The sequence below is a fragment of the Dasypus novemcinctus genome, chromosome 21 (genome assembly GCF_030445035.2).
Source record: "Dasypus novemcinctus isolate mDasNov1 chromosome 21, mDasNov1.1.hap2, whole genome shotgun sequence".
Taxonomy (NCBI): domain Eukaryota; kingdom Metazoa; phylum Chordata; class Mammalia; order Cingulata; family Dasypodidae; genus Dasypus; species Dasypus novemcinctus.
The window spans coordinates 24,966,253-24,990,741 of record NC_080693.1 but is presented as its reverse complement, the minus strand read 5'-3'; the positions used below and the strand labels follow the sequence as shown (position 1 = coordinate 24,990,741).

The 24,489-nt window shown below is 41.7% G+C and overlaps 1 protein-coding gene and 1 long non-coding RNA gene across 4 annotated transcripts in view; one reads left to right on the top strand and one right to left on the bottom strand.

Moving 5' to 3' along the window:
- Window positions 1–3: 3 nt before the first annotated feature.
- Window positions 4–4,359, top strand: CYB5D1 (cytochrome b5 domain containing 1). Of its 2 annotated transcripts, none has more exons than XM_004458119.5 (4): window positions 4–690; window positions 782–858; window positions 981–1,199; window positions 1,840–4,359. In XM_004458119.5, the coding sequence occupies exons 1-4, from the start codon at window positions 510–512 to the stop codon at window positions 1,855–1,857; spliced, it is 495 nt and encodes a 164-aa protein (XP_004458176.1). In that variant the 5' UTR covers window positions 4–509; the 3' UTR covers window positions 1,858–4,359. The 2 variants fall into 2 exon arrangements, with proteins under 2 accessions (XP_004458176.1, XP_004458175.1); XM_004458118.5 differs by having other exon boundaries at window positions 1,772–4,359.
- Window positions 4,360–6,242: 1,883 nt separating this feature from the next.
- The window catches only part of LOC105746086 (uncharacterized), a 33,204-nt gene continuing 14,957 nt past the window's right edge, over window positions 6,243–24,489 (bottom strand). For both annotated transcript variants that reach the window (XR_011646793.1, XR_011646792.1), the window contains exons 3-4: window positions 6,910–6,955; window positions 6,243–6,392 (exon numbers count right to left, since the gene is read on the bottom strand). This is a non-coding gene — a long non-coding RNA (uncharacterized lncRNA). The remainder of the gene's footprint in view (window positions 6,393–6,909; window positions 6,956–24,489) is intronic.

The window sequence follows — 24,489 nt, the reverse complement described above, 5'->3', positions numbered from 1 at the left end:
TCCTCTTCCTCCTAGTCTCCTTGGCAACCGCAGAGATATCGCGAGCTTCTACTTTTTCTGAGCCGTGGCTTACTGAGGCTGGATGTCTTAAAATATCGCGAGAAATACACCTCTAGTTTCTTACACATTCTTCAGGAAGCCTGGAAATGAGCGAGGGTACTTGCTCATTCTCCCCTCCCCCGTGCTTTTCTGCTTCGCCAGATAGCCTTAGATATGTCCTGTAGCCCAGTCCAGTCTGAGTTGAAATGGAGGGCATTCGTTACTCCCCTGAGGACGCAACTCAATTATTTGGACTCTATTGTCCGAGTCCGGAATCAGACATTTCCCGCTAGCTCACGTAATCCAAGTCCCTTCTCGCCCCCAGTGTTTGAGCTCAGTGGACGGTGGCCGAAGAAGGACAATGGTTTCCATGTCAGCGGAGAAACGCACTCCCCTTAGTTTCTTGACGCAGAGGGAGGATGTCAGTAATGTGTGCGTGCTGAGGAGCAAGGAAGCAACTAAGGGAGCCTATGCCCGATAGAACTAACGCTATGCCACGCCGGGGACTAGTGCCTGGGCCAGACTTTGAGTTTTTCCAGCGTCGTTATTTCACGCCGGCGGAGGTGGCCCAACACAACCGACCCGAAGACCTCTGGGTGTCTTACCTGGGCTACGTGTACGACCTGACGCCGTTGGCACAGGAATACAAGGGTAAGGGCCACATTGGGCCAGGATCTGTGTGTGTGTTTGGGGGTGCCTGGTTCTTGGATGGCCGGCAGTGACAGCGGCTGCTCCTTCCCAGGGGACCTGCTGCTGAAACCCATCGTGGAAGTTGCAGGCCAGGACATCAGCCATTGGTTTGACTCAAAGACTAGAGACGTGAGTTCTGCTGGAACCGGAGTGGGGGTGGGGGGCTGGCTGGTGGGTGTGGGAAGAACAAGCGGGGACTAGGCCAGAGCCCAAGATAGTGACTTGCTGCGAACCCCATACCCGCTTTAAAGATCCGCAAGCACATAGATCCGCTGACCGGCTGCCGGATGTACCGTACCCCGCGGGGCCGCTTCGTGCACATCCCACCTCAGCTGCCCCGTTCTGACTGGGCCAATGATTTCGGGAAGCCCTGGTGGCGTGAGTCGCGTTACGAGGTGGGGCGGCTGTCCGCCAAGACCCGGAACATCCGCATCATTAACACGCTTACGTCGCAGGAGCAAACATTAGAGGTGAGACCTGGGAGCTGGGGGCAAATTAGGGGTACTGGGGATCCAAGCAGATCTCCCGGTGATCATCAGGCTATAAGCTCTCCATAACCGGTGGGAGCTGTATTTTCTCCCCCTTTAGCGACTGAGGAAGGCAACCACTGAGGTCAGGGCTGGGGCCTCCAGGAGCATCTGGGTCACAGGTCTTTCATAGGCCCAGGGTAGCAGTTTGTGCATCTTAGTGATGGCCAGCCATGGGAGCTCTTACGTTGCTGTGTTTTGGACAGCAAGGAGACTATTAGTCTGCTCTATTTAGGGATGAAGTGAGGGAGGAGTGGCTTTGACCCTTCAGGCCCATCTGTCTGTTAGAAGTGGCTGACATGAAGATAGGGCTTTGGGGCCATTCATTACATGTTAGCACTTCAACTTAATTTCTGGGACCGTGGGAGTGCCTGAAGCTGCTGTCTGCCAAGGGAGGCACTCTGATCCCAGCTCTATCATCTCTTAGCTCTTGGCCTCTGCTTGTGGGGTGTGTGTGTGTATATACACACACTCCATCCAGAATTCTTGGGGTGGGGTACTTCCATGTTCTCCAGGTGGGGGCTATGGAGTCAATGTGGGAAATCCTACACCGCTATCTTCCCTATAACTCACATGCTGCCAGCTACACATGGAAATATGAAGGGAAGAACCTGAACATGGACTTTACTCTGGAGGAGAATGGGATCCGGGATGAGGATGAAGAGTTTGACTTGCTCAATATGGACGGTACACTCCACATACCTGCATTACTGCTCTACTTCAACGATGACCTTACTGAACTATAAGGAAGGAGTTGTTACGTTGATGTAGACTCAGAGCATACTTTCAGTTGAGCTGTTTCTGGGCCCCGAAGAGATGGGGGGAGCCTGGACCTAGACCTCCATACCCCTCTTGGATCTGGCCTGCGGTTCTTATGCCCTTCAGTCTAAAGGTCCTGTTCCTTAGCTCCATTACAATTTGCTCTGAGAAAGTTAGGAAGGATGCTAGAAGTGAGTTAATTTTTAGGAATGATACAGGAAGACAAAGATATCTTGGATTAGGAAGATATAGAAGAGAATGGTTAGATAGATCTGTCAGAACTTTTTTACAGTAAAAGAGAAGTCCTACACAGGGATGAGGGGTGGAAGAACTCTTTTGGTGATGATGGAAATGGGAGCTGCAGGAAGATGAGATTTACAAAGAGAGGAATAGGAAATGGCCATAATTGACCACATAAAACTGGCTTATCTCCCTTCTTAAAATAGTATTTGGCAGCTAAGCCCCAGGTGAAGAAAGAAAGTAAATGGTTACCAGGTAATTCAGTCTGGACATCATGCTGGGTACTACATCATCAGGTGACTGCCATTATCCCTATTTTACAGATGAGTCTTCTGAAGCTTAGAAATAGTTCATAGCATGAAGACATACTAGTTACAAATAATCCTGGCGGGTTGCAGATCCAAGTCTGCCCAACTTCAAGGTCCATGTTCTTCTCAAAATCTAATCGCATGCTAACATTTGTAACCACTATGCTCAGATCAAGTGTTCGGGATGTCGGTTTGTTCTAGGGCAGTAGCACAATAGAGAATTGTAGGCCTATTATATAGTCAGCCACTTTTCTCTGCAGTGATTGTCTTTGAAAGGGAGTTAGCAGAGTTCTCCAGTGGCAGCAGAGGAATCAGGGAAGAGGAAGTGTCAGCTAAGCAATAGCTCTTGAGGCTACTTTCTTCAAGATTTTTCTTCTGATTTTTTGAGGCAAAGAGGTGAGAATTTACTTACTCCAGGAAAAACTATAGGGTGGGAGAAAAGGCCAGGGTATTGAGATGTTTGGATAAGGGAACAAAAAGGGGACACAGAGAACAGTATGTTTAGGATACACCAGACCACTTAGGGAAGGTAAGGAAAACAGGGTGGACTTTGCACAATGGTGACTTAAAGAATGGACTTACCATGGGTAATGTAAAGAGAGGAGCCAAGTAAGCCAGAAAACTCTCCTGGTGACTATAAGAGAACAGCCATGGGGGGCAGAGGTCAGATTTGGTGGCCTTTAACCTGAGCAGGGAAAGGGAATGAGAATAACAGCTGAACCTCCTGACAACAGGCAAAAAAGAATTAGGGAGAAGTTAGTGCTTCTTCCTGGCAATGGGCTCTAGGGCTCAGCATAGTGGAGAGTGGCCCCAGTAAGACCCTGAGGAGCTGCATGGGAGTTTTCTGAGGGGCTGGCTATGAGACACATGAACAAAGGTGGAGACATCCATACTGAGGGCTCCCATTCAGTTCCTTGCAATGCAGGAGTTCATAAATCATCTGAACCAATCATTTTGATGTTTAACTCACATTCATTTTGTATCTGTTTTGCTCAGTTAAACCCTAAACTATTTGAGAACTAAAGTTATGCAGTCCCTCTAGCATCAGCCTCTGAGCTGTGCGTATGGGATGTGCTCATTTTCCTGTTCTAGCCTGCCCCTCTTCTGGAGTCTCCTACTTCAGTTCACCTTATCAGAGACTCATCCCTCACCCCACACATCTAGTCACTCTCCAAATAGATTCTACTCCTAAATACCTCTAGAATCCATCTTCTTTTCTCCAGACCATCTCTTGCCCAGCCTGCCGTGGAAGCTTCCTAACCTGTCCCTCATTTCTGTTGCTACCCTGTACACACCAGTTAGAATGATCTTTGAAAAACAAACCTAAGCATCTAACTTTCCTGCTTCAGATTCTTTAGGAGCTTCCAAATGTTTTATGAAGAAAGCCCTAAATTTCAAAACCTTGCATAATTCAGGCCCTGACTACCCTGGTTCCCTGGCTTTCCATTCCTTAATGTCTTCTTGCCTCAGAGCCTTCACACAAATTGTTCTTTCTTCCCTGGAGAGAATGGAGGGTTCACTCTCCCTTCCATTCTTCACCTAGCTGATCCTAAATGTGTCTTCCTCAGGGCCTTCCCTGACTTCTCATCTACATCAAGACTCCCAGTTAAATCTCCCAGCACCATGCATTTTTCATTCAGAGTACTTATTAAAATTGTAATTTAAAATTATGGATGCAGTTGGTTGGCTGGCTGCTAGACTGTAAGCTCATGAGGGCAGAGATCTTGTTCATTGCTGTATTTCCAGTGCTGGGCACACATTTGCTGCTCAATAAATTTTGATTGAATGAACTCAAACGTTAGTGAATTCATCTGTCTGTAAAACTACTGGATGGGATGCTGTGTTCTGGCAGCAGGGTGAGACCAAGAAGTAGGATGTCTGGACCCTGACTACCCGTAAGCACATTTCTCTGCTCCAAGACCAAAAATTACTTGGGGTAATCCACCTGTCATTTCCCCATATGACCACCAGGTGGCTGCAATCACCTAGAGAGCCAGGGACAGGGGGACAGAACAACCCCAAGCACCCAACAGGTTAGGATTGAAGTGGCTCTTTGAGATTTATAGTTGAGAGGGAGGAGTCAGGGGGAAAAAAAAGGAAACAAACAAAGAAAAAATAAAACCTACATGGCCATCATTCTATTAGCTCTAGTTTTATTCCTACTTTTAATTTTTCCACAAGCACATGCCAAAGAAAGGCATGCAGTTTGGGAATTGATATGTAAAATAGTGGTTCCTAATTACAGATGTGGGTGTATCTAGGGTGAGGTGCAGAGCTGAGAAAGGAAAGAGACATAAAAAATTTTTAAATACAATACATACAATAACATCGACTTTTCTTCTTTTTTTTCAATAAAGCTTCCCACTAGGCACTGCCTTTTCCCCTAAATATCCAAGACTGGATATTTGCATGAGAAGTATGTACATAATGCCTCAGCCTCAAACCTAGCATGTAAATAGAACAGGAGCATGGGGTCCAAGGACTTGGGATGATCTCTTTTGGTTTGGAAGGAGGTTGGGTGGAGGATGGAGTATGAAAAGAAAAGCTGGCATCCTTAGTAAACCATAGTAGCTTCAAAGGACTCAACTGGCAAGTATTTCCCACAAGCCATGGTTTCTACATGTACACATCACTGGGATAACAGAGATATGTAAAAGGTCTCAATTCCTAGGCCCTATCCTCAATGAGATAAAACATACATACATAAAAAGGTAAATGAAAATAGTACATGGTAAAGGACCAAATATATGGTATAGAAAGTTTCCACCCTTATGGCAAGCCACAGGTGGATTCTTAACCTGGACCTCCTGAAACTTTTTCTAAATATTTATGTGTGTGTGTGTGCATGTGTTCAGATATGTATTATTTTGAAGGTGCTACGATTTCCGTTAGATTCTCAAAATGACCTAACCATCCCCTTCCCCCAAGAAGCATGTGTGCATGCATGTGTACACACATGTAGAAACAATAAAGACCCTCAAAAGTAAAATATCAGAAGTGACACTATAATGTAGTCCCATGATTCCTGGCACTGTCTAAATGATCTGTTCTCAACTTGCTTTATATCCACCCTCTTCTGATAACAGAAATCCCTAAAACCTTTCGTATTTGTGGCTAACTTTATTACTACTTTGAAGCATTTTACCACTGTCTCAAAATTTTGATAGGGATGTGCCTTGGAGTAAGTGAGGGATCAGTCATTTGGGCTTGGGATTGTAACATCCAATCATGTCTTCAGGATAAGGGTAAGGTCCCCAGCCCCCACCACTGAGTTTAGGGAGAACCCTTATAATTTTGTTGATATTGGGAAAACAGCCACTTTATGATGGGTCACAAAGATCACATGGAAGTTTAACTGTAGAGAAAGCACACAGAATTTGAAACCTGAATTAACTTTGTCTTGAAAGTTAAAGATCAGGCATTCAAAATACAGATATGCAGCCTAAGTACTGGTGAGTCTTCTACGCATGTAGAAAGCACTAAAATAAAAGCTGATGAATAACTAAGTGAAGGAGGAATATTTACTGCTAAATCCTGATTTTCCTATGCATTAACAAGGAAGATGAAATATATAGCCTTGCCCTTAAGGAAGAGTTTAGTAGGGTAGATATTCCTCTACTGTAGTATATTGGTTGAGAATGTATTTGGCTACATGTAACAGAAGTCAGAATGCTGTGGCTTATTTACAAAAGGTTAATTTTTTTCACATAACAAAAGGTCTGGAGTTAGTGACGTAGTGACTCCAGTAGATCATCAATATCTCAAGCTTCTCCTGTTTTCCCACTTCTGTCCTCATGCTTATCACCTTCTTGGCTGTTCTACTTCCAGCCTGTATTGTGGGAAGAAAAGAAAAGGGGAAGGAAGAAAGGGCAGTTCCAACATCAAGAAGGCAAAAATTTTTCAGACTTCCTTAGCACACCTTTGATTATATCTCATTGATCAGAAATATGTTACATGACAACCACTCCTAGCTGCAAGGGAGCCTGGGACATTGAGTATTTTATATTGACATAAAAAAAATAAGCAGGGTCTACTGTTATGGAAGTAGAATAGACACTGGGTAGGCACTAGCAATAACTTCCACAGATAGTGTGAAAAATCCTCTTCATTCATTCATTAAAAAAAAAAGTTATTAAGTACTTTGTGCCAGGGAATGTTCTAGATCTGGGGATACAGCAATGAATTGGACAGGAAGGTTCCTCCTTTATTGGAGCTTATAATCTGGTGGATAAAACACAATAAACAGGATCATTTCAGATAGTAGTAAAAGCTGTGAAGACAATCACATGAGAGAGTGATGGTCAAGTACAAGGACTGATCTGCATTACTTGCAGATTTGCATTTACCTGTGTTAAATCACTTAATTCTCCCAACAACCTTCAGGAATAGCTCCTAAAAAAAGAAGGAAACCAAAGCACAGAGAGGTTAAATAACTTGCTGAAAGTCATTCAACTAGTAAGTAGCAGACCTGAGCTTTGAACCAAACCAGTCACACTCTACAAACTACCCACTTAACACTGAGTTATATCACCTCTGTGCATGACAAATGCAGAATGATCTTCCAGTTCTCTATTGGTGCTTAGTAAGCCATCCCAAAACTTAGTGGCTTAAAACAACTGCCATCATTTATTTCAATGATGAATATGCAACTCAGGTAGTGTTTAGTGAGGCCGGCTCATTTCTACTCTAAAAAGTGTCAGCTGGGGTGGATTGACTGGGAGTTGGAGGATCCATCTGCAAGACGGCTCACTCCCATGGCAGGCAAGGTGATGGTAACTATTAGGTTCTTCTCCGTGTGTGCTTCTACATGGGCAGCTCCGTTTTCCTCACAGCCTGGTGTCTAGGTTCTAAGAGTGAGCATTTCAAGAGAACCAGGAGGAAGTTGAATTACCTTTTATGACCTAGCCTCAAATCTTAGGGGAGGGAATTGACCTCCCCTCAGTGGGAAGAGTGTCAAAGTGACATTGTAAGAAAAACATGTGAATGTGAGATACTGTGGCCAATTTTGGAAAATTCAACTGGCCGTAGATGGACTAGAGGCAAAAGGAGGGCTATAAATCCAATTTAGGGTGGGGGTAGAGAGGTGGTCTTTGAAGGTTTGTAGGTGGCAGGGGTGGGGTGGGACAGCGGTGCGGTGGGATGTTGATAAGTCTTTCTTGAAAACCCAGGTTGGACTTGTCCCATCAGCCATTTATTCAATTCATTCAAAACACAAAAATAATGAGCATCTGCTAAATGTCAGGTACAAGGCTGAATTCTGGATACAATAATTAACAAGACACAATTTCTGCCCTCAAGGATCTTACAGTTTAGTGGAAGATTAGAAGAAGTTTGTGAGCTCTTAACTTGCCATCCTACTTGCAATTTTACACAGCAGCCAGGAGGAACTTTTAAAATGCACATTTGGGTGAAGCAGGTGCGATGTAGAGGTGCAGTGACAGTAGTATCTGCAAAGGCTGTAGACAGAGTCAGCATCTGCTCTGGAAAAAGAGAGTGAAGAGGAGCCCAAACTAAACTATGAAAGGCTTTCCAATGGGGTAACTGAAATTCTTCAGAAGGATGCAGCTAACTGTATGACAGTCCATGACAAGTTTTTGACATTGGGCACACATAAGAGCAAGGTTTATTTAAATGATGTCCAAGGGAACATCATTCAGAAGTTTGATGTAAAACATGAGAGTGAAACAATCATTTTAAAAAATTAATGAACATTGATTTACAGGGAAGATGGTATTGGAGTAGGTCAGGCCGGGCACAGCTCTTTTGCACGTCAGGGGAAAAGGGGGCAGAAATTGCTTGAGGAAGCTGCTTTGGGGATCTGCAGAACAGGAGAGTGCTACACACATGGTCCAGGAGGGATTGGGGAACAGAGAAATGAAGAGGCCAAAAGGAAAATATGAGTTACTAGCCCCCACCTTTGGGAAAGCCACCCATCCCTCACCCTTGAAGTGAACAGCCTAAGTAAAACCTGCAGCTGAGCAGCCAAAGGAGAGGGGAAAGGATATAGTCCTCCCTGGGAAGAGGGAGGGTGCGACAGAAAGCTGAGTGTGGTTCTCTTCAGCAAATTTAAACAGCTTAGCCCAGTTCTGAATCACTGGCTCAGAAAATTCAGTCAGTGGAAACTGATTCAACTCTGTGGAAAGTTATGCCTAAGAATGCCATCTTCTGGCCAGTTGGTAAAGTGAAGGAAGACAACACTTGTCTCTCTTGTTCCTTTCCCAGGCTCCATTGATCTGATCTGTACCCCATTACTGGGACCCTGGCCCTGTTTTGGTACTTAAACAGGGCAATCTTAGAGTTTTAGAAAAAACCAAACCAACAGTCAAAGAAGAGCTGTGAAACAAAACCACTAGGCAAGAGAGAGAAACTGACCAACAGAGAAAAATCAGCAACATAATCAGATAGCAACACATTACAAGTCATACTAAGAAACAGTAAGATAAGTGGCCCATCCAAAAGAACAAACCAAGAATCCTGATAAGACAAAGGATTTAAGACAACTAATCAATGATGTTCACACAAATCTCCTAAATCAAGGAGTTGAAGGAAAATATGACTAAAGAGATAAAGGATATTAAGGAGACACTAATTTGATCAACAGGGATAATCCTAAAGACCCAGAACATATTGAACCAAGAATCAGTCAGTAACACCAGCCTCCAGCCACTAAAAACCTATTAAAGAGAGAGAAATTGAGCATCAGAGCAAACTCATCATCATAACCAGTTGCCTAGATATCAGCCAAAAATTACAAGACACACCAAGTAATAGAAGAAATGTCCCAAACAAAGGAATAACATAAAACCCTAGATGAGTCACAGGATTTGAGACAAATAATCAATGACATGCCTACAAAATTTTAAAACTAAATTAATGAGTTGAAAGACAAATACATAAAGAGAAAAAGGACATCAAGAAGACACTGAATGAGCACAAAGAAGAATTTGAAAACCTGAATAGAATAAAAGAGCTCATGGAAATGAATGCATCACATAGCCAGCACCCAGCCATGCTGTGTGTGGTATTCCATAGCATTACACACCCATTCTTATTTAAAAAAGAAGAAGACATTGACAGCATAAAGAACAATTTGAAATCCTCCAAAGAAAAGTAAAAGAGGTTATGGGAACAAAAGACACAATGGATGAGATTAATAATACATTAAGCAGACAACAAGTATAAACAACAAGGAAGGGGAGAGAAATAAATAAAATAAATCTTTTAAAGAAAAGAATACATTAGAGGCATACAATAGCATATTTGAATTGGCTGAGGACAGAAAAAGTGAACTGGAGAACAGAGCATCTGAACTTGAAAAGACAGAAGAACAGAAAGAGAAAAGAATGGAAAAAAAATTGAACAGGTCTCAGGAAACTGAATGACAGTGTGAAATGTTTAGATATACTTGTTAAAGGTGTCCCAGAAAGAGAAAAGAATTGAAAAGGAAGAGAAAGAATATTTGAGGAAATAATGGCTGAAAATTTTCCAACATTTATGAAAGACATGAATATCAATATTCAACAAGGACAATGCACCCCAAACAAAGTAAATCCAAACAGACCTACTCTGAGTCACCTACTATTCAGAATGCCAAATGCCAGACATAAAGAAAGGATTCTAAAAGCAGCAAGAGAAAATCCATGTATTACTTAAAAGGGAACCTCAATAAGAATAAATGCTGATCTATCATCAAAAACTATGGAGGCAAGAAGGCAGTGATATGATATATTTAAGGCATTGAAGAGAAAAACTGCCAGCCAAAACTTCTTATTCTGACAAAACTGTCCTTCAAAAATGAAGGTGAGTTTAAAGTCTTCACAGACAAACAAAAATTGAGTTTGTCATCAAGGGACCAGATTTACAAGAGATACTAAAGGGTGTGCTGCAACCAGAAAGGAAAAAGACAAGGTCAAGAAACTTGGAAAAGGGTATAGAAATGAAGATTATAAGAGTAACTAGGGAAACGGACTTTGGCCCAGTGGTTAGGGCGTCCGTCTACCACATGGGAGGTCCGCGGTTCAAACCCCGGGCCTCCTTGACCCGTGTGGAGCTGGCCATGCGCAGTGCTGATGCGCGCAAGGAGTGCCTTGCCACACAAGGGTGTCCCCCGCGTGCGGGAGCCCCACGCGCAAGGAGTGCGCCCGTGAGGAGAGCCGCCCAGCGTGAAAAGAAAGTGCAGCCTGCCCAGGAATGGCGCCGCCCACACTTCCCGTGCCGCTGACGACAACAGAAGCGGACAAAGAAACAAGATGTAGCAAACAGACACAGAGAACAGACAACCAGGGGAGGGGGGGAAATTAAATAAATAAATAAATCTTTTAAAAAAAAAAAGAGTAACTAAAAGGGTTAAAAGACAGACAATAGTAAGATATGACACTTAAACAAGTAAGATATCCCTTGAAAAACCAAGGGATAAAATGGATGAAGTAAGTAATGCCTTTACAGTAATAACTTTGAACGTTAATGGATTGAACTCCCCAATTAAAAGACACAGACTAACAGAATGGATAAAACCATCTATTTGCTGTCTCCAAGAGACTCACCTTAGATGCAAGGACACAATCAGGCTGAAAGTGGAAGAATGGAAAAAGATATTCTTTACAAATCAAAAAATATCCAGAGTAGTAATAATAATATCAGACAAAATAGATTTTAAATCCAAACGTGTTGAAGAGATGAAGACGGTCACTATATATTAATAAAAGGGACAATTCACCAAGAAGAAGTAACAATAATAAATATTTATGCATCTAACCTAGGTGCCCCAAAATAAATGCAGCACACACTGGCAAAACTAAAGGGCAAAATAGACGTCTCTACAATTATAATTGAAGATGTCAGTACACCATTCTTCAGCATTGGATAGCACATCTGGACAGAGGATAAATAAGGAAACTGCTTGAATAATATGATAAATGAACTAGAATTAACAGACATTTATAGAACATTACACCCCAAAACAGCAGAATATAAATTCTTCTCAAGTGGTCATGGATCTTTCTCCAGGATAGACCATATGTTAGATCATAAGACAGATCTCAATAAATTTAAAATGATTGAGATTATACAAAGCACATCCTCAGATCATAATGGAATGAAGCTGGAAATCAATAACAGGCAGAAAAAGGGAAAATTCACAAGTATATGGAGATTAAACAATACACTCTTTTTTTTTAAAAGATTTATTTATTTACTTATTTCTCTCCCCTTCCACCCCGGTTGTCTGTTCTCTGTGTCTATTTGCTGTGTCGTCATCTTTGTCCGCTTCTGTTGTTGTCAGCAGCACGGGAATCTGTGTTTCTTTTTGTTGCGTCATCTTGTTGTGTCAGCTCTTCGTTTGTGTGGTGCCATTCCTGGGCAGGCTGCACTTTCTTTCGCACTGGGCAGCTCTCCCTGTGGGGTGCACTCCTTGTGCGTGGGGCTCCCCTACGCAGGGGACACCCCTGTGTGGCAGGGCACTCCTTGCGCGCATCAGCACTGCGCATGGGCCAGCTCCACAAGGGTCAAGGAGGCCCAGGGTTTGAATTGCAGATCTCCCATGTGGTAGGTGGATGCTCTAACCACTGGGCCAAGTCCGCTTCCCCAATATACTCTTAAATAATCAGTGGGTCAAAGAAGAAATTGCAAGAGAAATCAGTAAATAGCTTGAGACAAATGAAAACAAGAACAAAACATATCAAAACAGATACAGCAAAGGCAGTGCTGAGAGGTAAATTTATAGCCCTCAATGCTTACTTACAATAGAAAAGAAGAAAGAGTTCAAATCAAAGCCCTAACTGCATACCTGGGGGAACTACAAAAAAGAATAGCAAACTATTAGGCAAGAAAAGAAATAAAGGGCACCAAAATAGGAAAGGAAAAAGTAAGACTCTTCCTATATTCCTATACTGATCCTATACCTAGAAATTCCTTTAAAATCCACAACAAAGCTACTGGAACTAATAGATGATTTCAACAAAGTGGCAGGGTATGAGATTAATATGCAAAAATCAATAGCATTTCTACACATTACTAATGAGCAGACTGAGAAGGGAGTCAGAAAAAAAATTCCATTTATAATAGTGACTAAAAAAAAAAAATATTTAGGAGTAAATTTAACCTAAGACATAAAGGACTTACACTCAGAAAACTACCAAACATTGCTAAAAGAAACCAAAGAAGACCCAAACAAGTGGAATGACATTCTGCATTCATGGATTGGAAGACCTAAATATCATTAAGATGTCAATTCTACCCAAACTGATTTACAGATTCAATGCAATCTCAATAAAAATCCAACAGCCTATTTTGCAGAATTGGAAAAGCCAATTATCAAATTTATCTGGAAAGATAAGGGGAAAGCCAATTATCAGATTTACCTGGACAGGTAAGGACCCCTGAATAGCAAAAAATATCTTAAAAGAGAATGAAGTCGGAGGCCTCTCACTTACCAACTTTAAAGCATATTCTTGGTAGGTGAAAGTCCAGGGGACTTGAATCTCTGGGTTATCCATGTGCTAGCTGGGTCCTGAGCCTCAACAGAGTTGCAACACCTACTCTCCAGGTCACTGGACTCCCCCAGGACAACCAACAAGGAGGTGAGGATGGACAACCACCACACCAAAGAACTGAGAAAGTCTACAACTGCAAGCAGGAGAGTCCCATCCATCATTCATATGGGATTGAAGCCCACTCTCAATTTAGAGGTGGAGTGGGCACCACCATCCAAGATTCTTCAGGATTGGGAAATAAAATAATTCTACTATAGACTACTGATTCTAGCAATGGAAGAAATTATATCACTGATGTAGAAACAGTGGCCACTGGAGGTGCTGAAGTCAAGAAGAGGGAAAAAGAAGTGTAATATGCGGGCATTTTCAGGACTTGGAATTGTCCTGAATGAATTGCAATGACAGATACAGGCCATTATAAATCCTGCCATAACCTACAGAATTGAGTGAGAGAGAGTGTAAACTACAATGTAAACTATAATCCATGCTTAGTGGCAATGCTCCAAAATGTGTTCATCAATTGCAGTGAATGGACCACACTAATGAAAGAATTCCTTAAGGTGGGGAAGAGTGGGAAGTGTGGGGAGTGGGACAAATGGGAATCCCTTATATTTTTTTTTAGGTAACATTTTATGTAATCTAAGTGTCTTTTAAAAATAAATTTAAAATATATTTAAAAAATAAAGCATATTACTTAGCTACAATGGTAAAAACAGCATGGTACTGGCATAAAGATAGATTGACCAAAGGAATTGAATTTTTTTTTTAAAGATTTATTTTATTTACTCCCGCCCCTCCATTGTCTGCTCTGTGTCCATTCATTGTGTGTTCTTCTGTGTCCACTTGTATTCTTGTCGGTGGCACCAGGAATCTGTGTCCCTTTTTGTTGGGTCATCTTGCTGTGTCAGGTCTCCATGTGTGTGGTGCCACTCCTGGGCGGGCTGTACTTTTTTCATGTGGGGCGGCTCAACGCAGGGTGTACTTCTTGCACGTGGGGCTCCTCTACACGGGGGGCACCCCTGCGCGGCACAGCACTCCTTGCAAACAGCACTGTGCAAGGGCCAGCTCATCACATGGGTCAGAAGGCCCTGGGTTTGAACCTTGGACCTCCCATGTGGTAGGTGGACGCCCTATCCGTTGGGTCAAATCCGCTTCCCCACCCTGTAATATTTTTTAAGCAAAGGCAAAGAAGGTACTATGTCAAAGCTAAGGGCCAAAAAAAGAAAATGGGATTTAGTTTTAGGAGATGTGAATATAATCGAACTTTTCTTTTTTCGTTTTCTTCATTAACAAGGAGACCGTGGTTATGTCATTTAACTAATCTGTGCCCATTTATTCATCTTTCTGAACACTGAAACAATAGTTTGTTTTCAGGATTAAATAAGATAAATGTGCTTGGACAGGTTTTTTTTTAAGTAATGCTTCTGTAACTTGTTAAGCTGCCTTTTGTCTGTTATTTTATTCTTTGAAGTTGAACTAAAGTTTACTACTTTTGAAAAAGTTTAAAAAATACAATACACATCCGGTCATGTCACTCCCCTTGTTCAAAGTCTTCAATGGATCTCCATTCCTCTTCAGATGAAGTAGGAAACACTTACCATGGTCCACAAGGCCCTGTATGATTTGTTCCCTGTTTACTTCACCAGACACTTCCTGTGGCCCACATTGGACTTTCAGTTCCTGAAACTCCTGTAGGCTTCCATCAGGACCTTCCTGTATGGTGTTTCTCTGTAACACTCCACCTTCCACTCTTCATTTGTCCAACTCCTGCTCCTTAAAGTCTGCTTAAATGTCACTTTTCAGAGTAGTCTTCCTGTCCCTCCAGTCATGTCAAGTCTCTCATGACACTCTCTCTCAAAGAGTGTCTTGAAACATAATTATAATTTAAATATTATTTATGTAACTAGTTGTTTAATGTCCATTTTCCTCCCTTTAGACTATAATCTGCCTGGGGACAGGAATCATGTCTCTTAGATATCCCTGAATACCAAGAACCTAGCCCAGTGCCTGGGCAAGAGCAGTTACTCAGTAAATACTCACAGAATGAACAAATATAATGTGATAAATACCACAAAAGGGTTAAGCACAAAATGTGTCAGGAATACACACCAGGAGCACCTAATTCAGTCCTTGACAAATCTGAGAAGGCTTTCTGGGAATTATCTTAAAAAGCTAAGACCTGAAGGACAAGGAGTTAGCCAAGTGAAGAGGAAGGAGAGGGTGAGGGGAGGGGTGGCAGGGAGAATGCTTCCTGCAAAGAATAACAACACATGCAAAGGTAACAGCGTGGAAAATGCAGAGGCAGAAAGAAGAGAGCATGATGAAGAGGAGACCAGATTGAAGGGGTGGGGCAATGAGAAATGTTGAGGCCAGACCAAGTCATGTGAGGCTTTGTAAACCAGGATGTTTTCTTTTTAACTGACATATAATTCACATACCATAAGATTCACCTTTTTAAGGTGTACAATTCAGACGTAAGGGTTTTATAAGTAGAATGACAGTGATCAGATGTACTTTTTAAAAAGGCAACTTGACTAGAATGTGGAGAATGAATGGTGAAAAGGAGTGGAGACAGGGAGACCAGTTGATGCTACTGAAATAGTCCAGGAGAGATGTGAAGGCCTGAACTAAGTTAGTGGCAAGAGGATCAGAGAAGACAGATTGAAGTTAGGAGGGAGTTGTACCAGTCAGCAATATTCAATGGAGGGTCTGAGGGAGAGGCAAGAGTCAAGGATGACAGCAAGGCTCCTGGCCTGGGTGACTGGGAGGAAGGTGAGTCCACTGAGAAGGCTGAAAGGAATTTGTTTGGGGAGGAAGATGGCGAATTTTTAGTTGGATGTATGAGGCAAGTTTAGACCACGCAAATGCAGATGTTCAGACATTGTTAGATGTATGGGACAAGATCCTGAAACATATGGAGCTATAGATGTTGGCACAGATGTAACCAAAGGCAAGGATGGGATCCCCTTGAGAATGCAGTGTGATACGAGATGAGGGTCTGGAAGGAACAGTATTTAAGGGAGGGGAGGAGGTAAAGAAGACTCAGAAGAAAGTCAGAGAGGTGAGAGAAACCCAGGAAAAAAAAAAATGGTGCCTTGGAAGCCAAAGAGTTTGAAAGAAAGGAGTTGTAAACTCCTTTCTGTTGCACAGAGGTTAAGTAAGATTAGATCTCAAGTGCCCATGGATTTAGCAATGAGTGGGTCAATGATGACTTTGTTAGAGAAACCAGGCTATATATGGATGAGGTGTGAATGGGATTTTCTTAGAAGAAATTCAACTGCAGTTGGACAGAATCTTCTGGCTGTATAGCCACTCACAGAATATTTAGCTTCCTTTAGTTCCCATTTCTTCAGATAGGGCTAATAGAAGTAAGTAAGGTGGCACTTAGGGCAACAGGCATAAGCCAGGACATGGCCATCCTAACTAGAAGAAGCTAATTTATAGTGTTGTTGAGAGAATTAAATGAAATACGGTACAGGAAAATGTTCAGTGCCATACAGGGTCCTTGGAATAGACACTCAGATTTTTTTTTTTTTTTTAGTTTCCTTTCTCTTTCCTTGTGTTCTTTATTTAGTAATGAATGCTTCTCCAGGAGTTCCTGAGATTTGGTATTGTTCAGCACCCAGGTAACATCTGTCATGATTGGAAAAGTAGACCCTATCTGTGTTGAACATTTCAGATCATGCCTGAGTTGAGCTTATTTATATAAAGCTGGGAAAAGTAAAGAATGGGGCTAACTACTAGGAAGCAAGAGTACTGATGTCAGTGGTTTGCTGTTTGAGTTTAAGGTGCTAGTCATAATGCAGGTTGTGCATCCTCTCACCTTGCAATCATCTTGAGTGAATTCTCAGAAGTGAGAAATGGCTATATATAGGTGAACTTCCTGGGAATAACAGCTACCAATTACTGTGTGCCTTATTATAGTCAGTGCTTTATGTACGTTAACTCACTTAATCCTCACCACAACCCTGTGGGGTAGGCATTAAGATCCCTGGTTTACAGATGAGGAAGTTGAGACTTGAGAGATAAGTAACTTGCCCAGGATCACAGCTAGTAAGCAGCAGAACTTGGATTCTGGGAGCTGTCTCTCTGGCTCCCAAACCCATGTCCTTTCTCCATGGAGAGAGCAGTGCTATGGGAAATCTGAAACTAAAACACTTTTGGAGTACATTTCAGGAGTTACGTGGTTTTGGAATAAACAGAAACTGTAGAAGTTAGTTGATTTTACTTTACTAATTATATCTAGTGTATTCTGAAATTAAAATAACTCTCCTTGGACAGAGAGGTAGATGGTAAAAGGGCCCAAGAGCAAGTGGACACATGGGAGCAAGTGGACTCCTTGACCCGTGTGGAGCTGGCCCATGCGCAGTGCTGATGCACGCAAGGAGTGCCTCGCCAGGCAGGGGTGTCCCCCGCGTAGGGGAGCCCCACGCGCAAGGAGTGCGCCCATAAGGAGAGCCGCCCAGCGCGAAAGAAAGTGCAGCCTGCCGAGGAATGGCGCTGCCCACACTTCCCGTGCCACTGACAACAGAAGCGGACAAAGAAACAAGACGCAGCAAAAAGACACAGAAAACAGACAACCGGGGGAGGGGAGGGGAATTAAATAAATAAAAATAAATCTTTAAGAAAAAAAAAAGAGCAAGTGGACAGTCCAGAGGAAGCCAGATGCGGGTTAGCGTTTACTGTGACAAATCTATACCTTGAAGGTCAGTTAATCAGCCAGGAAAGGTGGCAAGGTCATTCTGCTGAAACAACTGGGCCTTGAGAATAGATGGCCAGCCAAAAGAAAAAATATTAAGCAACTGTTAAAAAGGCAATGTAACAAGGGGAAAAAAGTTTGGGTTTTGCCATTTTGTAAAGGAGTATATTGTTTCCATCATAGTGGCCAATCAAAGCAGGTCTACACAAGACATTAGGAGAAAGCCAAGACAAAGATATTGGGCTACATCTTCCTCTTCTTGTTAAGGTATCCCCTTTCTCAATGCAAGGCCAGGGAATGGCAGAAAGAGAAGTATAAGGCTAGATAGACAAAATCTTTAATTAAGAAGATATATCACTGCCTTGGGGTACTTCCTTAGGTGTTGAGGTACAGAGACCTCTTGCATAGCTCAGAAATCTAGGTATTTCTAAAAGGATGCCACCCACCATATCAAGCTAAGCACACCTAGAAACCTCATTATGCCTATGCCCTCTTTTTTTTTTTTTTCCTTTTCTCATTATGCCCTCTTAAAGCCAGTTTCCTTCTCAAACTCTTTAATTTTAACAATGGTACCCCAGTTCTTGAGTCATCACCTCATCTGGTTTTATCCTTGTCTTCTTCAAATCCATCAAGGTCCAGGAGAAAAGAAAGAGCTTAGCTATAAATGCCTGTCCCACTTTGTAATAGCTTTGACCTTGGGCACATACCTTCCTTTGCCTGTTACCTCATCTGTAAAAAGGAGGTTAGGATAGTTTCTATTTTATAAGGTTATTGGAAGAATCAAGAGAGTTAGCACATATTAAGTACTTAGGATAATTCCCAGACACAAAGTAAAACACCCAATAAAGATTAGCCATGATCATTATCTTTTTTTTTTTAAGATTTATTTATTTTATTTTATCTCTTCCCCCCCCGCAAGTTGTCTGTTCTCTATGTCTATTTGCTGCATGTTCCTCCTTGTCCGCTTCTGTTGTTGTCAGCGGCACGGGAATCTGTTTCTTTTTGTTGCGTCATCTTGCTGTGTCAGCTCTCCGTGTGTGCGGCACCATTCCTGGGCAGGCTGCACTTTCTTTCGCGCTGGGCGGCTCTCCTCACGGGGCACACTCCTTGCACATAGGACTCCCCTACGTGGGGGTCACCCCTGAGTGGCATGGCACTCCCTGCGCGCATCAGCACTGCGCATAGGCCAGCTCCACACGGGTCAAGGAGGCCTGGGGTTTGAACCTCGGACCTCCCATGTGGTAGACAAACACCCTAACCACTGGGCCAAGCCTGCTTCCCATGATCATTATCTTAATTGTCCATTTTTTTTGTATATTGTAATTAATTTTTCTATCACTTAATTCTATTGGCCTCTTTATTGTGGATGTGTATGAGTTTTATCAAGGATACACACTATCTTCCTTTCTATTCCGTTACTCCTGTAACTCTACAATGTTGGAGTGATCCTAGAGCCAGCACATAGCTCAGCAGCTTCCTGATCATGGCAGAGAGAAGCAGCAGATCTTTAGTGGGCCAGTTCTGCAGAGATTCTCTCACTCCTGGAAGCCCAGACCATTATACTTCTCTGGCCCTTCCAACAATTTTGTAAGTTCTTATTTCCTGGGTAAAATCCCCAACTGCTTCAAAGACCTAGAGTATTTTCTGTTAGGCCCAATTCTAGGAGCACATAAATTGACCGAATGAATAAGTGGTTTGTCACAAGTGGTTCAAATATTTTCCTGGTTTGTCTTTTAATTTTATGATGTTTACTCTCATAGAAATTTGCTTTTATTGAGTTACATCTATCAATATTTTCCTTTGTGGTAGTTGCTTGTTGTATGTTTGCTAAGGCCTTTTCCATTCCCAAGATCAGAAAAAATACTACTTGTATCTCATTTTAGTTTTTTTGTTTTTATATACTTTATTTTTTTAAAAGGTACTTAGATTACATAAATATTACATTAAAAATATAATGGATTCCCATATGCCCTGCTCCCTACCCCTCCCACATTTTCAACATCATCCTTCTTTAGTGTGGTACATTTGTTACAATTGATGAACACATTTTGGAGCATTGCCACTAAGCATGATTATAGTTTACATTGTAGTTTACACTCTCTTCCACACAATTTTGTAAGTTATGACAAGATATATAATGGCCTATATCTATCATTGCAATGTCATTCAGGACACCATTCTCATTTTGTTTTTGTTTTTTTAAATTTTTGTTTGTTTTAAATTTAGCTCTTTAGTTTTAATTAATCTCTTTTTCTAGGAGATACCAGGGATTGAACCCAGGAACTTGTATATGCAAAGGAGGTGCTCAACCACCGAGCTATAGCTGCTCCCCTAATTTAGCTCTTTAATCCATCTGAAACTATTTCAGTAAATGGTGTCAAGGCTCCTACTTTTATATTTTCCCCAATTTCCCATTTATCAATAACCCATCTTTGCCCCACTGATTTAAAATATAGCCTTTACCATATATTTGATACTTGAAGTTGTCAACAAATATTTATAGAGTACCTAGTATGTACCAGACAATGTGCTAAATTGATACACTAGTGAGGAAAGTGGACAATGTCGCTGCTCTCTGCAGCCTGATGAGAGAGAGAAAGGGTAATATGGTAGCACAAAGTAGGCGCACCAATCATAAGCTTGGAGAATCAGGGACTGTTGGTATGTTTGCTTACTGTGTGTCAAACAGCGCTAGGGACTTTAAATGCATAATTCCATTAACTTCCCAACATTAGGGTTTCACAAAGATAAGGCTTATCACCATTTTAATTGAAGAAACTGAAACTCAAGAAAAGTGGAGGCAGGCTGTGAAACCAGACCTATCTGATGCCTGAGCTCAAGCTCTTAAATCCAGTGGCTGGTCACTAATCCCTCTTTGAAGGGAGGAGGAGGAGGGAAGGAGAAAAACCAGGAATGTAACATTACAGAAGTGAAGCAAAGACTGTTTAACTAAGAAATATCCTCTAAATTTAGCAACCAGGTTGTTCGTAATCTTGGTGAAAGCAGTTTCAGTGGAGTGGCAAGGGCTGGAGGGCTGGAAAATGAGTGGGCAAGTAAAGAAGTAGACAGTGAATGTAGATAATTCTTTCAAGGAGCTTGGTTGTGAATGGGCATAGAGAAGTAGGGTGGCAGCTAAAGGGGTCCAGAAGTATGTCTTTTGAAGAGTGAGAGATAAGCACATTTAAATGTGGCTAGGAAAGAATAAGTAGAATGGGCAATAAAGGAGAGTTAGGGGGTCACTGGTAAATATCAATCCCTGAAAAGGCAGAAGAGGTAGGAGCCAGAGCCCCAATATAGGGATTAGCTTCTGGAAGGATAGGAGGGAGGAAAGAAAGAACAAAGAAATAAAGTTGAAATAGTAGGGTTAGTGTCAGTAATTCAAAGGAGTTTTCACCTGATGATCTACTTCCTGGTGGTAGATGATGAGTTACATCTATCAATATTTTGAGCTTTTCTACTGTGTGAGGTTTGAAAAAGTCATTATGGAGAACTAAAAAGAAGCCCACTAGGAAAAAAGATTGCTGGGCAATATACATTTGCGGGACACCAATCTGAATGGCCACGGTGTTTTCTTCAGCAACATTTGCATCCTAGGTATAAATAAAAACCCAAAGTGATCCAAGTCTATGGGTTTGCAGGAATGAAAATGAGGGAACTAAAGCACTGGCAGAGTGGTTGAAATGACAGACATGGAATCAAAGCTGGATGAAGGAGGTGAAGACAGGACAGAGCTGATAAGATGAAAATGGAAAAGGGGTTAATGTCTCATGAGTCCAAGAACAGTGGAGTATAAGTAAACGAGAACTGAAAGGATAGAAGGCTGTGGTCTAAGTGAAGGGTTTGAATTTCATATTTCAGGGATGATAAGTCCAGAGGTGGAAAGTATAAGTGGAATGGAGAGAAAGGACTCCAAAAATTAAGGAGAAGAGGGACTGAGAAGTCTTGGTGATGAATGGATCATTCATGTGGATTCCAACGTCACCCAAGATGATATAGCACAACTGGGTCAGGTGTCAGTCTCCACAGAATAAGGGGAATGATCAGAAGGTTAAGCAGATGACAATGGAGAAGTGGAGGAGTATATAGCCAGACTGCAGGGAGCTTTAAAGAACCAGGGGCTTTTTACAAAAGATGATAAATCTGGAGGCAACCCTGGAGATAAAAAGAATTAGATTCTTCCTCTGTATATGATCTGCTTCCAGATTTATTCTCCTATTTTATTTTAAACTATTTGGAACTACCAAACATCATGACCAAAATTGTGATACCATGGTCCTCTATTCTTGATTTACTTTGGGGTTTTTTGTTTTATAGAATATATGCTCTTTAAAGAAAACCCCAAGTAGAGAAGTACAAAGATGCAGGGGGAAAAAAATTACTGCTTTCCTATCCCTCAGCAAAACCAGTAACATTTTAACCACGTCCTTCTAGTATTTTCGTACATGGTTGAGATTATACTACATATATGATTTTATGTTGTTTTACTCACTTAACATTACATCATAAGCATTTGCTTATGCCATTAAGAAATAACTTTTGTCAACGTGGTAAAAGGCAAATAATCAGTAAATCTAAGTGTAAAGTATATGGTGGTTCGTTGTACTCTTTCAACTTTTCTGTAGGTTTAAAATTTTTCAAAATTAAGAAGTTACAGGTAGAGAGGGAACTAACCTCAGAGTTAAAGCAAAAGAATTATAAAAAAAATTCAGGATAGTGGTTATGGGGGAAGGAGTTGAATGGGATATGGAAGCACCACATGAGGCTTTAAAGATATTACTATATGTTATATTTAGTAAAATGGATTATAGGTACATGTGGTCATTTTAATATTATTTTTTGTGATTGACATGTTATATATATTCTCTTCAATGTTCTCAGAAATAGATAGAACTCTTAAATTTAAAAACTGTAAACTATAATGTATGCTCATAGTCTTGAATTGCTAACTAAAACTTCCTCACCAAAACTAGCTTTAAAAGTGACCATGTAGGGGAGTGGGTATAGCTCAGTGGTTGAGCGCCTGCTTTGCATGTGTAAGGTCCTCAGTTCAACAAGATCCTGGGTTCAATCCTCGGTTCCTCCTAAAAAATAAAAAGTAAAATAAATAAACAAAGGTGACCATGTGCCAAATCCAATATTTTTCTCAATTTATACTTTTCTATTTCCTAATTATATTTTTATCGATATAATTCATATATAAAACTCACAATTTAAAAGTGTACAGTTCAGAAGTTTTAATATATTCACAAGGCTGTGCAATAATCACCACAATCTCTAATTCCAAAACATTATCATCTGAAAAAGAAACCCCATACACATTAGCAGTCACTGCACATATTCCCCCTTTCCCCAAGCTTCTGGCAACTATGTATCTGCTTTCTGTCTCTATGGATGTGATATACTTTACATAAGGGAATCATACAGTATATGGTCTTTCATCTAGCTTCTTTCACTTAGCATTTGTCTTTAAGGTTCATCCACATTGTAGCATGTATCAGCACTTCATTCATTTTTATGACTGAATAATATTCCTTTGTAAGAATATACCAATTTTGTTTATCCATTCATCAGTTAATGGGCATTTTTGGCTATTATGAATAACTATGTTAAAAAGATTTGTGTACAAATCTTTTATGAATAGATGTTTTCAGTTTTCTTGGGTAGACCCCTAGGAGAAGAATTGTTGAATCAACTTTTTGAGGAACTGTCAGTTTGCACTCTGACAGTCTTCCTGACCTCCAAAAAGTTTCTAGCATCAATGCCCATGCCTTCCTTCTGGAAGCTGTCTTCTTGCTCTAACACAGTAACACTATGTGGTGCACCTACCACTTCTCAACAACTGCTACTTTTTTTCTTTGGCTTCTCCTTTTCCTCTTCTGCCCTTTGGAAATTCCTCCATTGTTCTGGCTCTACTCTTCACTTGCTATACTAACAGTTCTTACCCTTTAAAGAGGTGCCAACCCCTGCTATAATTTTCTATCATGAACTAACCAGTCAAGCCATGTGAGATCCATATACTATTTGTTAGACTAGAAAGACAGGGGACTCTTCTCCTCCAGAAAAAATAGCTAGCAGGAAGGCTCAAACAGTCTAGAAAAAGATCTTCTAGGGTTTAGGACACCAGGTAAAGGCTGACCACCGCCCAGAGGAGAGAGGGACAAGAGGGAAATCCAAGGACAGAACTGTGAGCTGAAACCAGCGGCTGCTCTGCCAGCACCATCCCCCACACTAAAGACACTTTAGAACTCTTGGGCCTCCGGGCCTGCGACTATGGACAAAGGGGGCTCCAGGGAGCCACCACCCCAGGAAAGGGGAGAGAGAGGGAAACAGCCTAGGGTTGATTCAGCTTCTGAACCACAAATTTGGACTGCTGTGTTCCAGGGCCAGGTGTGGCTGTACCACTGTTTGCCTTGGGAGCCGGCAAGGGGCTAAAGATATACAACCAACCTTCCCAAGCTCCTCCTCTACTAACACGGACTGATTGTTGAGGACTCAGAGGGGAGTGTACACATTTCCTACCCTTGAAAAGAGAGGGGGCTGCCAGAGAAGGCTGGAGAACTGTCCTCAGAGAAAGTGAATTACACGGCTCATAGACTCCAGACAGGAAACTCTTATCACATTGACCCTGTGTTGCAACAACTACACTCCCACCAGGCACTGAACTGAGACCTGCCACAGAGCGCCATCTGCTGGCAGACCAAAGAAGTGCACTCAAGAAAATTAAAAATAAGTAGGAG

Excerpts from the sequence above, each read along its gene's own strand:
- CYB5D1 (XM_004458118.5), top strand. The coding sequence starts at position 510 with ATGCCCGATAGAACTAACGCTATGCCACGCCGGGGACTAGTGCCTGGG. Across the intron at positions 691-781 it reads GTTGGCACAGGAATACAAGG|GGGACCTGCTGCTGAAACCC; the intron begins GTAAGGGCCACA and ends GCTCCTTCCCAG. Across the intron at positions 1,200-1,771 it reads CGCAGGAGCAAACATTAGAG|GTGGGGGCTATGGAGTCAAT; the intron begins GTGAGACCTGGG and ends CATGTTCTCCAG.